The sequence below is a fragment of the Typopeltis vanoorti genome, chromosome 11, assembly GCF_054136105.1.
Source record: "Typopeltis vanoorti isolate ZY-2024b chromosome 11, IOZ_Tvanoo_1.0, whole genome shotgun sequence".
Lineage (NCBI taxonomy): Eukaryota > Metazoa > Arthropoda > Arachnida > Uropygi > Thelyphonidae > Typopeltis > Typopeltis vanoorti.
This window is the reverse complement of record NC_143559.1, coordinates 108,786,241-108,802,711: the sequence shown is the minus strand read 5'-3', so window position 1 is coordinate 108,802,711 and position 16,471 is coordinate 108,786,241. Positions and strand designations below refer to the sequence as shown.

At 34.4% G+C, this 16,471-nt stretch overlaps 1 protein-coding gene across 1 annotated transcript in view; it reads right to left on the bottom strand.

The window, feature by feature from the left end:
- The window catches only part of LOC150101923 (uncharacterized), a 1,001,066-nt gene that overhangs the window by 340,398 nt on the left and 644,197 nt on the right, over positions 1–16,471 (bottom strand). The window contains exons 91-94 of the mRNA XM_090399931.1: positions 12,185–12,253; positions 11,903–11,965; positions 9,073–9,135; positions 1,190–1,252 (exon numbers count right to left, since the gene is read on the bottom strand). Of these exons, the coding sequence (XP_090256057.1) occupies positions 1,190–1,252; positions 9,073–9,135; positions 11,903–11,965; positions 12,185–12,253 (258 nt within the window). The remainder of the gene's footprint in view (positions 1–1,189; positions 1,253–9,072; positions 9,136–11,902; positions 11,966–12,184; positions 12,254–16,471) is intronic.

The following is a 16,471-nucleotide window of genomic DNA, read 5'->3' as shown; positions in this document are numbered from 1 at the left end:
ATTGTCACATCCTTGCTAACTACACTCTCTTACATAATTTCCAGAGATGACCCCCTATTCTCTAAATCCTATAAAATCCCTTTAATAAGTTATGTGTATCTATCATGCACTCCCATTTTCACATATCACCTAGTCTTTGCAACCCATAGACCTTCAATCTATTTGCAAAGGAAACATTCCATAGACCTGTCACAATTACACAAAGACCTGTCTAAAGGGCATGGCCAAATGCTTTGGCCATGCCCTCTAAACTTCATTCCATAATCGCTTCCAAATCCCTGGTCTCATTAATTTCCTGTAGTCCAGTTCCATCAATGAGTAAGCAGCTTATGATTTCTTCTTTTCAAAAGTATGTTACCTTTGCTATGTTAAACTAGCAATATTCATTCCTTGCTTATACTGACAGTCTGTTTAAGCCATTCTGCAATATATTATCTTAAGAAACTATTGCTTTTCTCAGTTTTGTGATGACACAAAACTGAGAAAGGTTTGATGTATAAATAAAGGTGGTGGCCCAAGTACAGAGCCCTGTGGCACAATGCTTGTCACCCATATTCACCAGATTCATTACTCCATATTCAACTCTCAGATATGTCTATGCCATCCTCTTATCTATATTAACAGCTTCATATCCAGCCCCATTTGCTGCAATTTATGTAATGAAATTACATGTAGTTTTCTGTCAAATACCTTTGCAAAGTCCAACAGTATCACTGTATAGCCATTTTTTTATCCAACTCAACTGTCACTTGATTGTAAAAAAGTGACCAAATCACTTAGTCAAGACCTAATTTCACAAACCTCAGAGAGTGTCATTTTTCCTATCTACCTATTCCTGAACTCAATCTTTTACCAACTCCTCTGATAATTTAACCATTGCTCATGAGTTATTGATTGCTCTGTAATTTGCTACCTCTGTCTTGGAGCCTCCTTTACACAACAGAATTATTTTGCTCTCTTTATTATTATTATTTGTTTCCAGCAGCTCTATTGTTTATTTATGCTATAGATAACTGTTAATAATTACATAAATAACTAATAATAGACATTAATTTAATTGATTAAAAAACTGTGCATTATTCAAAATAATGTTATTTACAAAAGGTTAGCTGTGGAAATATCACCTCTGACTTTATAAAATTATAACAAGATGAAATTCATGATATAAAAGATAAGTAGCTTAACTTACCTCTACACTGGTTGCTAACACAAGCGAGGTGGTCATGACACTCATTGTTAGTGCGGCATCCAACTATAAAATGAGAAAAGAAATGAGAAAACCATTCACAACATGAGCAGAATTATGTGAACTAAAAGTTGAAATTATATCAAACATATCTTTGTTTGTATGTGTGTGTGTGCATGTGTGCAAATTATTTATATCTTAACATGTTGTACATCACATCATGCCTATTAGGCTACATTTTTTTTTAAATAAAATAGTTCACTGAATATTATTTGCCTTCATAAAGATGATTCCTCCTTACACTGACCTTAAATTAAAAATACATGAGAATATTATGGAGTGGTTAGGTTAAATGAAACTGATCTTATGACTTTATAACTAATCACATCAACCTAAGTGGTTTCATATCTGAGCAACATAAAGAAAAGACAACATAATTTAAGCAGCACATATCGAAAATGCCCAAGGAGGAAAAGTTCAACAAGTCAGTTTTGAAACCTTGACAGAAACTAATTACAGTGTCTACTTTTATGTCAGACTAAGGACATAAAATAAGGACTGAGTTTCATTAAAATAAATGCCTTCAATTGCCAATAAATTCCCCAAAACCACATGGGTATTATCATAATCTTAAAGAGGTTTAGAAGAAGAAAATGGTGTAAATTAAACAATTCAAGAAATTTCTCATTTTGTAGATTTAACAAAAAAAAAAAAAAAGAAAGAAAGAAAGAAAGAAAATGATTCAATGCTAGTCAGTGGCATACAGTTTAATTTGTTACATATATATGAGTCTCCCAGCCACAGAAGGTTGTAAACCTATAGTATATTAGTACCATCGGTGGGCTAAGGATTTTTTATCATTTTTTATTATTTTATTTATTGTTTTACATAGTCCAGAAATTCTGCTCTAGAGACCAAACACAACTTTTTCAAGATACTTCAGGTCTCCAATAAGCAGGACAATGATCTCACACAGGATGATAAAATTCATCTACCCTATAGACAATCACAAACATCCATGTCCACAGGAGGATCTGAACTGCTGGCTGGAGAACAGGTATGTACAAGAAAATACTTCATAATGAATAAATCTTCAAAATAGATTTCCATTTAAAACTGTCTATGTTTAAATTTAGTTAATGTAAGCCTGTTTGACATCGAAACTGAGGAAAGATGCCTCCAACTCCTCAGTATGGTTCTACCAGAATTTTGTATTCCAATTTATTCAATATGAATTTATTATTATTACTAGCAAGCCTCCACAAAATGTAAATGACTCAGAATAGGATGTCCTATTCAACTGGTAACATATCTGCTGTATTTCAATGACAGTCTTCATACATTCTCTGGAGATGCATACCACCACCCACCCAAATCATGGAAAGAAACTTTCTTTCTCACTCTCTTGCTCATCACTTCTTTCTTCTCATCTCTCATCCAATTCTATGAATAATCCACTATATATTATGTTTATAAATTCTCCTCACGAAATTTAAATGTATATATATATAATCTCTTCAAGTCCTGCAATGACATTAACATTCCTTCAAATTCTCATTTCAATCTAAACACATTTCAATCTTGATATTACCACAGAAACCAGGTAATCAAATCTGTGCAAAATTTTTATATTTTTTTATTCAAAATGGCAAGAGTTTTAAAAATAATCAGTTAAGCAACTTTCTGGTGAACTTTAGACCCAAATATATAAATATTATTAAAGAAAAAAATGAGCACTCGAAAAAAAAGGAATCAAACTTTGGAGCCTCACTCGCAGACTTAAAAAAAAAAAAATAATGATTCAGCCAGAGAGTCGTATGATAAAACTGTCTGCAAGGACAGAAAATTGCAAATTTCATAGTGAACTGAAAAACAAGCAGTACTGAAAAAAAAAAGGGGGGGGGGGGGGGTCAGGGACAATTTAAGGGCCCCAAATAATGAGGGAGGATCATGGTGCATTCCAGTGCCTTGGGTCCCGCCTGCCTTAGGAAAAGTGTAAGTACGCCCTGGGTAAAGAGCATTGTAAAAGGAAGTAGAGATGATAAAGGTGATATGAAATCTGAAGATGAAGATATTGTAGGCAGCTGGAGTAATTACTTTGAATGCCTGCTAAATGAAACTAGAACTAACAGAACAGTGGCAGAAAATATTTAAGAGGAATGCAATCTGTCATGCTTAAAGTAAAAAAAGACATAAAAAACTTGAAATGTGAAATAGTTGGAGTAAATGATATTCAATCCAGAATACTCAAATATTACTATTATTCAGGCCTCCATGGAGTCAAAAGACTCATTGTGGGAGGTCCTTCCTAAGAAACATAAAGTCTATCAAGACTCATCGAGGGGAGGCCCCCTCCCCTAAGAAACACAAAGTCTATCATACCACTCCTTGAACTCATTGATCGTTCTTGCTCACACCACTCCATCAGACAATGCATTCCATGGTTCAACCAACCTCCATGCAAAGAAACCACTCCTCACCCTCTTTTTCACAGTTTCCTGTCGTAACTTCCAGGGATAGCCTCTTGTCTTCACTCATTCCCACTGTTCAACCAAGCGAAAGAACTCCCAAGTGTCAACCCTGTAACCACCTCTCAACAGTTTAAAAGTCTCAGTCATATCACCTCTCCTTCTTCTATCCACCAAACTCTGCAGTCCACATTCCCTCAGCCGATCCTCATAACTATCATTGTACAGTCCTGAAACCAACTTTGTTATCTGCCTTTGTACTCTTTCCACAGTTAATTTATCCCCTTCAAATTCTGGGGACCAAATCTGAGAACAACAGTCCAAGTGTGGTCTGATCACAGTACACTTATACAATGGAAAGATAACTTTTATCTCTGCAGGTCAGTGTCCTCATTATTGCAGCAATCCTCTGTGTTACCTTCACTACCTTCGCAATATGTCCCCTAAATTTCAGGTTTCTATCAATCATCAACACCAGATCTCTTGTCTCTCCTACTTCCTCCAGTATAACTCCTCCCATAGAGTATGGGAGGAGTTATACTGGAGGAATACTGGAGGCTGCATTAAACCGATACCCCCATTCATTTGCCCATCTATCTAGCTTATTCAAATCCTCTTGTAGGGCTGCTGCATCTGCACTATTACTAATAATCCTTCCCAGCTTCGCATCGTCTGCAAACAACTGAATATCCCCTCGCAATCCACTGACAATGTCATTGATATAAAAGTTAAACAATATAGGTCCCAGTACTTGTCCCTGTGGGACCCCACTTGTTACTCTCTGCTTACTTGAAACTGCCCCACAATACACAACTCTCTGATACCCATCGGACAGACCAATCCTGAATCCAGTTGACCAAACTGACATCCAGACCCATGTGCTGCAACTTAAATATCAGCTTATCATGTGGCACCCTGTCAAATGCCTTTGCTAAGTCTAAGAAAATGGCAGTATATGCCTTTCCCTCATCTAATGCTCTTGTAACTTTATCATACAAGGCTAGCATATTGCTAAAACAAGAGCACCCCTTCACAAATCTATGTTGACTCAACATTACTCTCATCTGCTCAATGCTGTATATGGTCCTTCACTACTTTCTCCAAGATCTTACTGACTACTGATGATACACAAACTGGCCTATAATTAGACGCTTCCAGTCTGCTACTGCCCTTATGCAGTGGCACTATCATACCTTCCTTTCATTCCATGGGCACCTTTCCCGCAGCTAGACTTTCATTGAAAAGCCAGGTCAAAGGCACTGTCAGTTCCCTAGCACATTCTCTCAAAACTCGTGGTGAAATACCATCCAGTCCCACAGCTTTACTGACATCCAGAGTACTTAGTATTTGAAGCACACTCTCCTCCTGTGCCTCTAAACCTCGAACCTGCCCTATCTCTCTAGCATTAAAACTGACTCCTCCAGGATGAAAAACTGCAATAAAGTGTTCATTGAACAATTCCACTATGTCCTCTGCATCAGTCACTCTATTCCCATTTTTATTCCACAATATCATTCTTCTACAGTCATTTATCCTCCTACTGGCCATATATCTAAAAAATTCCCTAGTATTTTCTTTGGATCTTAGGGCTAATCTCCTCTCATATTCCAGTTTCATCTTCCTTACCATACTAGTCACTCTTCTGGCCTGTGTCTTATACTCATCATGCATCTTAGCTTCACCTGTCTCCTTATATCTCTTCCACAGCCTCTTTTTCACATGCAATTCCTGTTTAATATTGTTTGTCATCCACTTTACTCCAAATTGTGTCCTCTTGTTTACTCGTGGTATACAACTTACCATTGCTGCTAACAAATATTCTTTCATAATTTCCCATGCACTAATGATATCCCGGCCTTCCAATTCCTTCTTCCATGAAACTTCCCCAAGTTGATGTCTTAGACTATTATAATCACCTGCCTTATAATTCCACATATGTTCCCATCTCTTTGATACTCCTGCATGTCTACTCATTTTCTAAGTCAAAACCATATGGTCACTCTCTCCAACTGGTGGGAGAGATGTCATCTCAGTTATTATCAACTCCTCTGATGCTATAACCAAATCCAAAACGTTTGAACCTCTTGCTCCCTCTATTACATGTTGCCTAAGACATTTGTCCCTCAAGAATTCTAGAAATTCCATTCCCTTATTGCTACATGCATCTTCCTCTCCCCAGTTTATACTACTACAGTTAAAATCTCCCATAACAATCATTCTTCTTGCACTTGCCAAACTCAACTGTCTAAACATTTCCTGGTCCCCACCCTCTGTACCCTCTGTACTCCTGGGTCTGTAGCAACACCCCACTAAATATCCTGTGTTGCCCACCTCTAACTCACACCATATGCTTTCAAAATCATTAGTGTCACTGCCTTCCAAAGTCTCCACTCTTAGAGTACATAGGTCATCACTTATCATAAGCAGTACTCCACCACCATGCTTTCCCTTCCTATCCTGCCGAAAAATGCTGTACCCAGCAACTTCTATTCCTGTTATTATATCCTCTTCTGTCAACCACGTCTCAGTGATCCCAATATTTTTGACCAGGCAGATCAGATAGCATCAGGCTGATGCTATCTGTGCCACCAATTCCTCTCCCTTATTACAGATACTCCTGGCATTAGTATATAGCATATAAATGCCATTGTTTCTATACCCAGCATTATCCCCTCTAGACTCCACTGGGCTCAGTGTTACCTGATGTCGTCCCTTCTCCCAAGGAGGACATTTTATATGGAGTTATAAAAGTTTTATAGTAACTGCATTGCATAATTCAGAAAGTCAAATCAGAAGATTGAATTCAGATGATTGGAGTAGAGCCTCATGGAGCCCATCTATAAAAAGGGAAAAGAATAAGTGTTAAAATTATAGGAAAATTTTCCTACTGAGTTCTAAATAAGATTTATAGAAAAATGCTTGTGAAAAAAAAAAAAATTGTGGAATAGGAACTTGAGGAAGAACAAGCTGTGCCAAATAGGGATTATCAGAATCAGATTTTCACTTTAAGCCAAACAGTTGAGAAATTATGGGAATATAATAAGGATTATATTTAAGTTTTATAGATCTGGAAAAGACATGTGATGAAGTGCCAAGAGAAAAGTTGTTTAAAACACTACAGTCATATGGCATAAATGGGATGTTGTATCGAGTAATAAATTGTCCACATTTTGAGTTGTAAGTCAGTAGTTAGAATTTAAGGAGAGAAAGGAAGATGGTTTGATATAAAATAGGTGTAAAACGATATATGCTACCCACCCTGTTATTCATTTATATGGATCAGATTATGAAGGAAAGTGCCATTAACCTGATGTTCAATTGGAGATGTTAATGTCAGTTCTTTACTTTCTACAGATGATGTTACAATCATAAATAAATCTACAGGTCAGCAGGATTTCTTAACTAAACTGAATAATTACAACAAACAATAATTACAATTATAAAAAACAATAAAATAAAACAGACTATGAAAATAGGCAAGAACATTGAAGATATCAGCTGATGCTGAATGGAAAACACAGAACAAGTGAAATATTTCAACTATTTAGGCATAAATTTTGGTGAGACAAAAGAATAAGCAAAGATGGTATGATAGGGAGTCAACTAACTAAATTTATATGGAATAAGAGAGAAATGAGTCAAAACACTGAACTAACTGTATATATATATAAAACACAGTGTTCTGAGCAATTTTAACTCATGGATCTAGGATCAAGGTTAAAAATAAAACAGTTGTTCAAAGACTGGAGACCACATATATGAGAGTTCTGAGAAAAATCAGGAGAGTGAACAGTTGGCATCGATGGCAGAATCTTATTAAAAATAAGAAATTTAGGAAGGAGCTTGACATTGTTAGCATTCTGGAATATATGTACAGAGCTAATCTCATGCAGTATGATCACCTAACTCTAATAAGAAAGGTGAGCAAAACAGGCATTTGAGGTCAGAATGCCAGGAAAAACATCCAAGAAGCCAGTAAACAGTCTTGAAAGATAACGGACAAATTTGGAGGCATGCACTATCATAGTATCCTGTACACCCCTTGAGGATGCAGCTCAGAAATGTTATGATAATGATTAAAAAAAAAAATACATACACACATACGAGGATAGTCTGAAAAGTTCTTGGCCTCGCCCATAGATAGCAACACTATCGACAAGATTTTTTTTTTCCAAGTTGGTACATCTGTCATAAGCATCCATGTGAAATTGCAAGTCATTCTATCAAGTAGTTTGTTTTATAAAGACAACATGTTTTTGCTGTCTGAAGCAAACGTGTTGTCTTTATCCCTTGAAATGGATAAAATTGAGTATCGTGCAGTTATAAAATTCTTTGTAAAAAAAGGTTTAATGCTAAAAGAAATTCATTCTAAGTTCATAAAAGTTTATGGGCACTCTTCTCCTTCATTTTTGACAATTAAGAAATGGGCTGCTGAGTTTAAACATGGCAGTACCAGCCTTGAAGATGATCTATGTGAAGGACATCCAAAAAAGTGTAACAAAACCAGAAATCATTGATCAAGTGCACGATATGGTATTGGATGACCAACGAGCCAAAGTGCATGAAATTTCTAAGACTATAGACATTTCAAAAGACTGTGTAAGATATATTTTACATGAAGATTGCAAATGAAAAAGCTTTGTGCAAGATGGATGCCGCACTTTCTCGCAGCAGATCAAAAATGTACTCGCATGAAAATCTGTGAACATTGTTTCGAGCATTTTAACAAGAATAAAAGTGATTTTGTGCATCGATTTATTACTATGAACCATTACACACCAGAATCCAAATAGCAGTCAAAACAGTGGACAGAAGCTGGTTGTTCAGCACAAAGAAGACAAAGTTGGTTCCATCAGCAGGAAAGGTCATGACATTGGTGTTTTGGGATGCTAAAGGAATTTTGTTTATTAATTATCTTGAAAATGGTAAAGCAATAACCGGGGAATATTATTCTGATCTTTTAACTAGACTAGATGAAAAAATTCATGAGAAAAGACCTGGTTTGCAGAAGGAAAAAATCATCTTTCATCAGGACAATGCATCTGTCCACAAAGGTGTTTTGGCAGTGGGAAAATTAAGGGATCTGCACTCTGAATTATTGGAATATCCACCCTATTCCCCAGAGTTGGCTCCCTTTGACTTCTATCTCTTCCCAAAACTAAACCTCTTCCTCGCTGGTCAGCATTTTTCTTCAAATCAAGAGGTGATTGCAGCTGTAGAGGGGATATTTTGCAGATCTTAATGAGAACCAGTATGGGATGGGATAATGGAACTGGAGCATCGCTGGAATAAATGTATCAGTAAGATTATGTTGAAAATTAAAAATAATTTTGAAATTATAAATCCATTTTTTCATTGTTAGGGCGAGAACTTTTCAGACCACCCTCGTATATATTTCAGTTGAAGAACAAATGTTACCTTGACAGCGATTCCTTATACATATTTCACTCTGCTGACAGTCTTCATCTTTACGACATAAAGCTGAAAAGTAATAAGAAAGATAATTTATGTACATAGCTTACATTGTATTTGCAAATTAGTTTTCTTATAGTGCTCCTCTCCAAAGAACATGTTATTAATATATGCAATATACTAATTTGCATTTTTTTTTTTATTTTATTATCAGCACAGGTGTAAACCTAATTAAATATGATATTCTGAATATTTTCCTACTTAGTGCTGAGTCACTGACACTGATCTTCTGCCTTGGTCCTTTGCTATTCTTCTGCTGAATATGCATGCCCAGTATGGTCCAGATCCTGCCATGCTGAAAAACTTATACCAGCATTGAATGAAAGCTGCTGCTTAATTAATTACAGGATGCCTGAAACCAACACCACTAAAAGACGACCTGTATGCTTTGGTTGGTATTGCACCCCCTTCAATTCGAAGATCTGCATTTTCAGCTGATGAAAGAAGCAGACAAATGAATGATGAACACCACTCACTGTTCAGCCAGACCACAGTGCCCCAAAGACTAAGATCCCGACATAGCTTCCTGACAACTATTGAACCACCTAAAAACCTCCCAGAGACAAGACTTCAACAATGGCTTGCACTATATCCTGAAAATAATACTGGTATTCCAACAGCCGAACATCTTTCACGTGGTGCCCACTTGGACTGGAATACTTGAAAAAGCCTCAACAGACTCTGGACGACAGGATGCTACAAACAAAACTTCATCAAATGGGGCTACCTCACTGGCCCAGACAATTGTGAGTGTGGGACAACCCAGTCCATGGAACACCTTCTTTCTTGTCCCCTTCTTCCATCACCTTGTGCAAAAGAGGACCTTATATCCTGCACAGAAAGAGCAGTTGATTGTGCAAGATACTGGAGGACAGGTTATACATAACTTATATACAATAAACATGGCCAGAACATCTGACCATGTTTATTGTATATAAGTTATGTATAGTTTCCTTTCTTTCATATTTAATTATTATTCCCTGTATAATTCACCTACCAAATCTAAGCTGATCTCATTGTAATGTATCCTAATTTGTTGTAAATCATGTTGTACCACTTACTTACTTACTGTACTACTTGTGTTTGGATAAGAAATAAATAACTGACCTCCCATTTCTATCTTTTCTATGGCAGTACTAATATACTCTCTTTATCACACAATATACTTTATGCAATACACTTTATTCTTGTTATTATTTTCTCACTTGATACTACTATTTCAACAAACTTGTTTAATAATTATAGTTATGCTACCACTTCACACTCATTCATTACAAAATAAATTAATTATGTTAAAAGAAAATCAACTGGGCAATGAATATAAAATTTCTTTTGTTCTGTTTCTTAACATTATATTTCCTCTTAGTATATTCTGTAAGTTTTCAATATTAAGAAAGATTGCAACAAAAATAAATAACATGAAAAATAAAGGAAAAAGGGAATATATAAAGATTTTACCATGGGTTCAATTTATTCTAAACCTTTATACAAAACAAACATAAACATGCAGATTAATAATGATGTGAACTGTTAAGACAATTCCTCCCCCCCCACACACACACACATAAAGTGATTCCAAACTACTATTCCTCCTGAAATTCCCTATTTTTCTCCCTCCCACACACACATGAGAGGCTTAGTAACCAATGTTAGTACCACAGATGGATGAGAAGAAACTAGTTCACATTTACTTTGAAGAGCTATGGATTGTATTACATGGGAAACACATAAGATAGGAGACTGTTACAAAGGGCAGCACATTCCACAGAACTAAAATCATTCTTAATGTCTAATTTTGTTGGTTGAAATTCAGCTATCATCAACAAAAACCCCCATCTCTTGTTCTATTTCCTCTAACCTTCCTGAAAGTACAATACCCTTTATTTTAACAATTTTAACATTGCTTGAGCCACCCTTGCATAGTGTCATTACCAAACAATTCAGATTTGAAACATGTGAAACTGCATTCAGCATTGAAACAGCATTGCATAATCATTTCTGTACAAATCATTTCTGTACACATAATCATTTATCATAGGGATGGCTGAACTTACACTTGACTGCTTCTCCTCCCCAATACCTCTAATTTCCCTAATTTTGCATTTACAACCTCTCACTGAACAACACTCTCCCCAAACATCAAACTTCAAAACCATTCAAATCCAGTCCATCAGACATATAAAAGTCCTTTTGTCCATCAAATTCATTCCATATATCTATAAACTATACACCATTCTTCCTACACAATGTTCTCATTGACGCATTTGCAATTATGGTCCTTCTCAGTTCAGTTGTCATACAAAGACAGTAGACTCACAAACATTACCTTCAGTCACTTTTTTAATACTCTTATTCATATTTTGTGTATTATGGCTTACTCCATCCACATAACACTTTTATTCTTGCCTTACATTATTAATATTAGTTACTTCATTCTCACGCTTCCCATCCAACTCACATTTCTTGCATTTCCACATGAAACATTTCCGACACAATCTCTTCTCTCCACTCTCACTTTCATTCCATAAACCATTCACTCTTGGCAATGAGTTCATTAAACACACACACATCCTTTATGTTAAATTCAGTGAACAAGAATATGTTTTGTTTTTTAACAGATTTAATCTCATATTAATTTTGAAACCATTAATTAAATATTTTACATGCATATATATATATATATTAATTTTTAAAGCAAATATTTTAAAACACACACATATATAGTATATGTATTTTTAATTCAATTTTTTTTAATGTTGTCATTAAACAACCTTACCTAAGCAATGGTTATTGAAGCATCTTTCTCCAGCACCACAGTTAGCATCTGTCTCACAATCCACTAAAACAAAATGATACACTTTCTTGTTAGCTATTAAAATTTTGGATGGAGCTGTTATGATTAATTACAAATCAGAAAATCAAAAATATCTACTATCATTATATATATTTTTTATTAATAAGTAATGTATGGATTTAATCTAGATTGAATAGCAATTTTTGAAACAAATCAAACATTAATTTCAAATTAATATTTAGCAGCATGTCAACTAAATCTTACCTCTGCATTTTCCATCAAGACAATAATAGTTTTGCAGGCAATCAGCTTTAGTGACACATGGTGGTAGAACTAATAATCAAATCATACAACATTATTAGCATTTAATAATATAGGGCACTACTCCATTTTTAAAAAAAAAATGTAGGTAGGATAAATAAGAAATCTACATTTTTTAAAAAATATAAAGCTTTCAATGAACTTTCATTGTCTGAAAACTTTTGCAAACTTAGTAAAGGCAATATAATCATAGAGATATTGTCATAATGTCTTTACCAAGACATTCCAAAGGTTAACAAAATAGGATATATATATATATAGGAAGAAATAGGGGGAAAGAGAGGGAGAGAGGTAGACAAGATACTACTCAGAGTTATATAAAACACAGGGAGATAATGTGGCCCCATTGATGAATTGGTGAAAACTGCATCAGACACCAATGGGCATTAGATCTATGGGCACTGATGATGATGAAAAAAAATTCAATTATGTTCACATTTTTAGCAATGTTTAAATAAAATCATTGAAAAACAAAAATATAATGCTGAAGAAGAAAAAGTTTGCTCATTAAAAAATTAGATGCATAAAAATATTAAAACAATAGAAAGATCTTTAAATTATATAACATAATACTATATAGGTATTTTAATCAAAATATTTAAACAACTACTTTTCCTAGCTCATGTTTTAAATGTTCTGGAATAGGGATGTTACAGTCACTTTCTAGAACTTTCTACAACTTTCTAGTCACTATTCCAGAACATTTAAACAATAAAAAATGGAACAACAAAAAGAAAAATGGGATACAAAGTATAGGAAAAACTGAAATAGAAGTCCCTTGAACAAAAACATACCCTGCAAATCGACAAGGCCATAATATTAGACATACAAGACAACGAAACAATGCTTAGAATATCAGAAACGATAGCCATAAAATGTGATAAAAACTTAATAAATGTCCACCGACCCTACATAATCTCCGAGAGTAGAAAGCTCCATAACATAAAAATTAGGTCACAACTCCGACCAATAGGATGCAACACAAGTACACCAAAGATAGAAACACCTAGTCTACATGACATAGCCTCCACTTCCCCCAAGAGTTCCGAAGATAATGCCTGTCAAAATGGCTCACACCCCGCTACTCCCACCCCTGACTTTTTCCCTTAAATCCCTCCTCTTCCTCTAAAAAATAATATCTATTTTCAGATCCTTCTCTCATCCCCCCCTCCCAAATGCTCTCTACCCACCCTTAATAAAAAAAAATAATTTACATATAAAAAACCTGGGTTTTTTCAAATAATTCATCCACATTACTTTACCCCCACTCCCCCCCCCCCCAAAAAAAACCCTTCCTTTAATAGCTTGACAGCAAATGAAGGAACATCACTGGGATAAGGAGACAGAAAACAACATCCAAAAAGGTATGTCCAAATTTTCCTCCTATATTATTCTTCATATATTAGTTTTATAACACTTCAGTAATGCCCTAAGATTTGGATAAAGAGCCAATGACATTGTAAAAAAAGAGCACTCCTAAATGAAAGTAGGCTATATTAGCCATTAAAATAATAGTTTATTTTAGAGGAGTAACATGGGAGTTTTCCCAGAAATAATATCTATTTTACTTTTTACTTTTAATTTAGGCATTTGTACAAAACAGTTCACATTTGTTTCTACAACCACTCTTCATTCATTAAAAATTCCTGACTTATTCTAAAGAGATTTTACTTTCAGAGCATTTCTCAATTCATCTGTCTTATCTTAGTTTTTTAAATTTTAATCCAATTTTACTTTTCTATCTTCTATTATCACTTACTGTTGTTTCTGTTTTTATGTGTCCTCTTTTATTTGTTTTGTTATTTTAATGCTTAATGTAGATAAGCAACTGCTGACCTATCACCAAATTATTTTTGTATTTTTACAAGTTTTACATCTAGTTCCATAATTACTTCCTCATATATATTTTTATTTAGATCAACAGTGTTGTATTTTAAAATTATTTATGTCCAAGCTATTTAGCTATAAGCATTAGAGTTTAGTGGAATTGTCCAACTGCATCATTCAAATTAAAAAGTGTATTAGAAATATTATCACAAACAACAACAAAAAATCTTGATCACAATTCAGTAGTAGTTTAATATTCAGGTTAATGTCAAAATACAAAGGTTCTAATTGTCATATAAAATACTTAGAAATATTAACAATTTCATTTTCAATATTGCTCTTATATATATATATATATATATATATATATTATTATTATTATTCTGATAACATTTTTTTCTCAACTGTATACAAATTTGGACATCATTTAATATTTATCACAGTTCCACTAAATTTCCAGCTATATATAAACACAAGCACTTACTTTAATATTTCAGTGAATTTTTTTTTTAAATAGGATTCAAGAATGCTACAGTTATTATTATTATTACAGCCTTCATTTAGACTCATCATGGGAGATTCATTCAACTGACAACATATCTCTCATACTGAATCTTAAAATCCTTACTACTCCCTGCATTAACAACATATTCCAGTAATGTTGTTAATTTTCCATGTAAAAAATCTACTCCTCACATCCCTCTTCACCACACTCTTACACGACTTCCAGGAATAGCCTCTGGTTCTTCCTCTTTTCCCTTCTACTCCTTTTAATAATCCCCTCTGGATTAATCTGATAGAATCTCTGCTCTAGCTTAAATGTCTCTAGCATATCACCTAGTTTTCTCCTATCTCTGCAATCCACATTTCTTCAATCTCTCTCTCCATAGCCAGTATTCCAGAGTCCTGATATTGTTTTAGTCACTCTTCTCTGGATGCTCTCCAATGTTACCACATCACACTGAAAACCAGGTGAGCAAATCTGGGCAAAATAGTCCAAGTGTGGTCTGCCCAGTGCTTTATACAGTGGCACAACTCCATCCTTATCCCTATATGTTAGAATGCTTTTGTATTATAGTGGTACTATGATGTACATAGCCTTTGCAACACTTGCAATATGCCCTTTAAACTTCAGTCTGCTGTCAAACATCACTCCAAAATTTTGAATTTCATCCACTTCCTGCAGTACAGTACCATCAGTATAGTACACAGCCTTATATTTCTTCACTACAAAATGCAACACACCTTGCACTTATTAATATTAAAACTACAACCCTAATTAACCTGTCCCAGAATATATAGCAGTAAACTATTCATTTTTTCCTGATAAAAACAAAATTAATTAACACATCTTGATCAGTGAATGCTATTATTTGTCTTCTACAGATGTTGAATTGCACATATGTAGCCAACATAGATCTATGAATGTCAAATGTCACTAAATATACCTAAAGTTTGCAATCTTACATGAAACAATAACTAGCTAAATCTAGCAATAAAAATTGCAAAACTGACAAGCTATGCATGTGCTGCACTTCATCAATATGAAACAGAACCTTTGTTTCAAAACTCAATATGCTAGTGGTGCTGTCGAATCAACTCCCTTACTAGCCTTGAAGTGTTTGCTCATCAATAATTACATGAATATGAAGTGCCCAAGGAAATTAAAATAACATTTGAATTCTATTGAAATAATATGGATACCAAGTATAAATTAATTAAAATATTTCATCCATATGGCTGTTGGGTTAAGTGGTTAAACAAGCATTATTTTCTAAATAAGTATATAAGTGAGCCAAATAAATTTTAGAAAACAAAATAACTGCTGAAGTTCATCTCTTAATATTAGAAACAACTAAAAATAGAACTTATATGCATATGAATGACAAACTTTCTTATGTGCACAGAAATAATTTTTCAATAAGTACAGGCCAAATGATGTTTAGACCAGGTGGTGTTTTGCTGGAAGGTTTGTATATAGAAGGCTCCCATTTTTTCAGATAAGTTTTTTGGAATAATTAATTGTGAGTAAGAGTTGCGGTACAAGTTGTGTGTTTGCAGTGTTTCTAGTGTGTGTGGGTTTGTTTGTTTGTTTAAGTTTGTTTAAAAAAATCATTAAACTTCGAGTAGAGTAGAGTAACAAGCAATGGGAAAGATGGCAGCAGCTTTGTCTTTACAGGAGTTTAATTTTGATTTTAGTCATTTAGTGAAATGTGAGGTATGCTATATTTATTTGTTCAATTATGTAGATAAATTATGGATATTGAAGGCAGATGGAAAGAGGGTATGTACAAAGTGTCATTTAAATGCTGTATTTGGTAATTGAAAGTGTTTGCAGCAAGGATGCTATGAGAAAGATGAGTGCTCATCTGATAGAGAGACAGTGTAAAAGAGCAGCAAAAA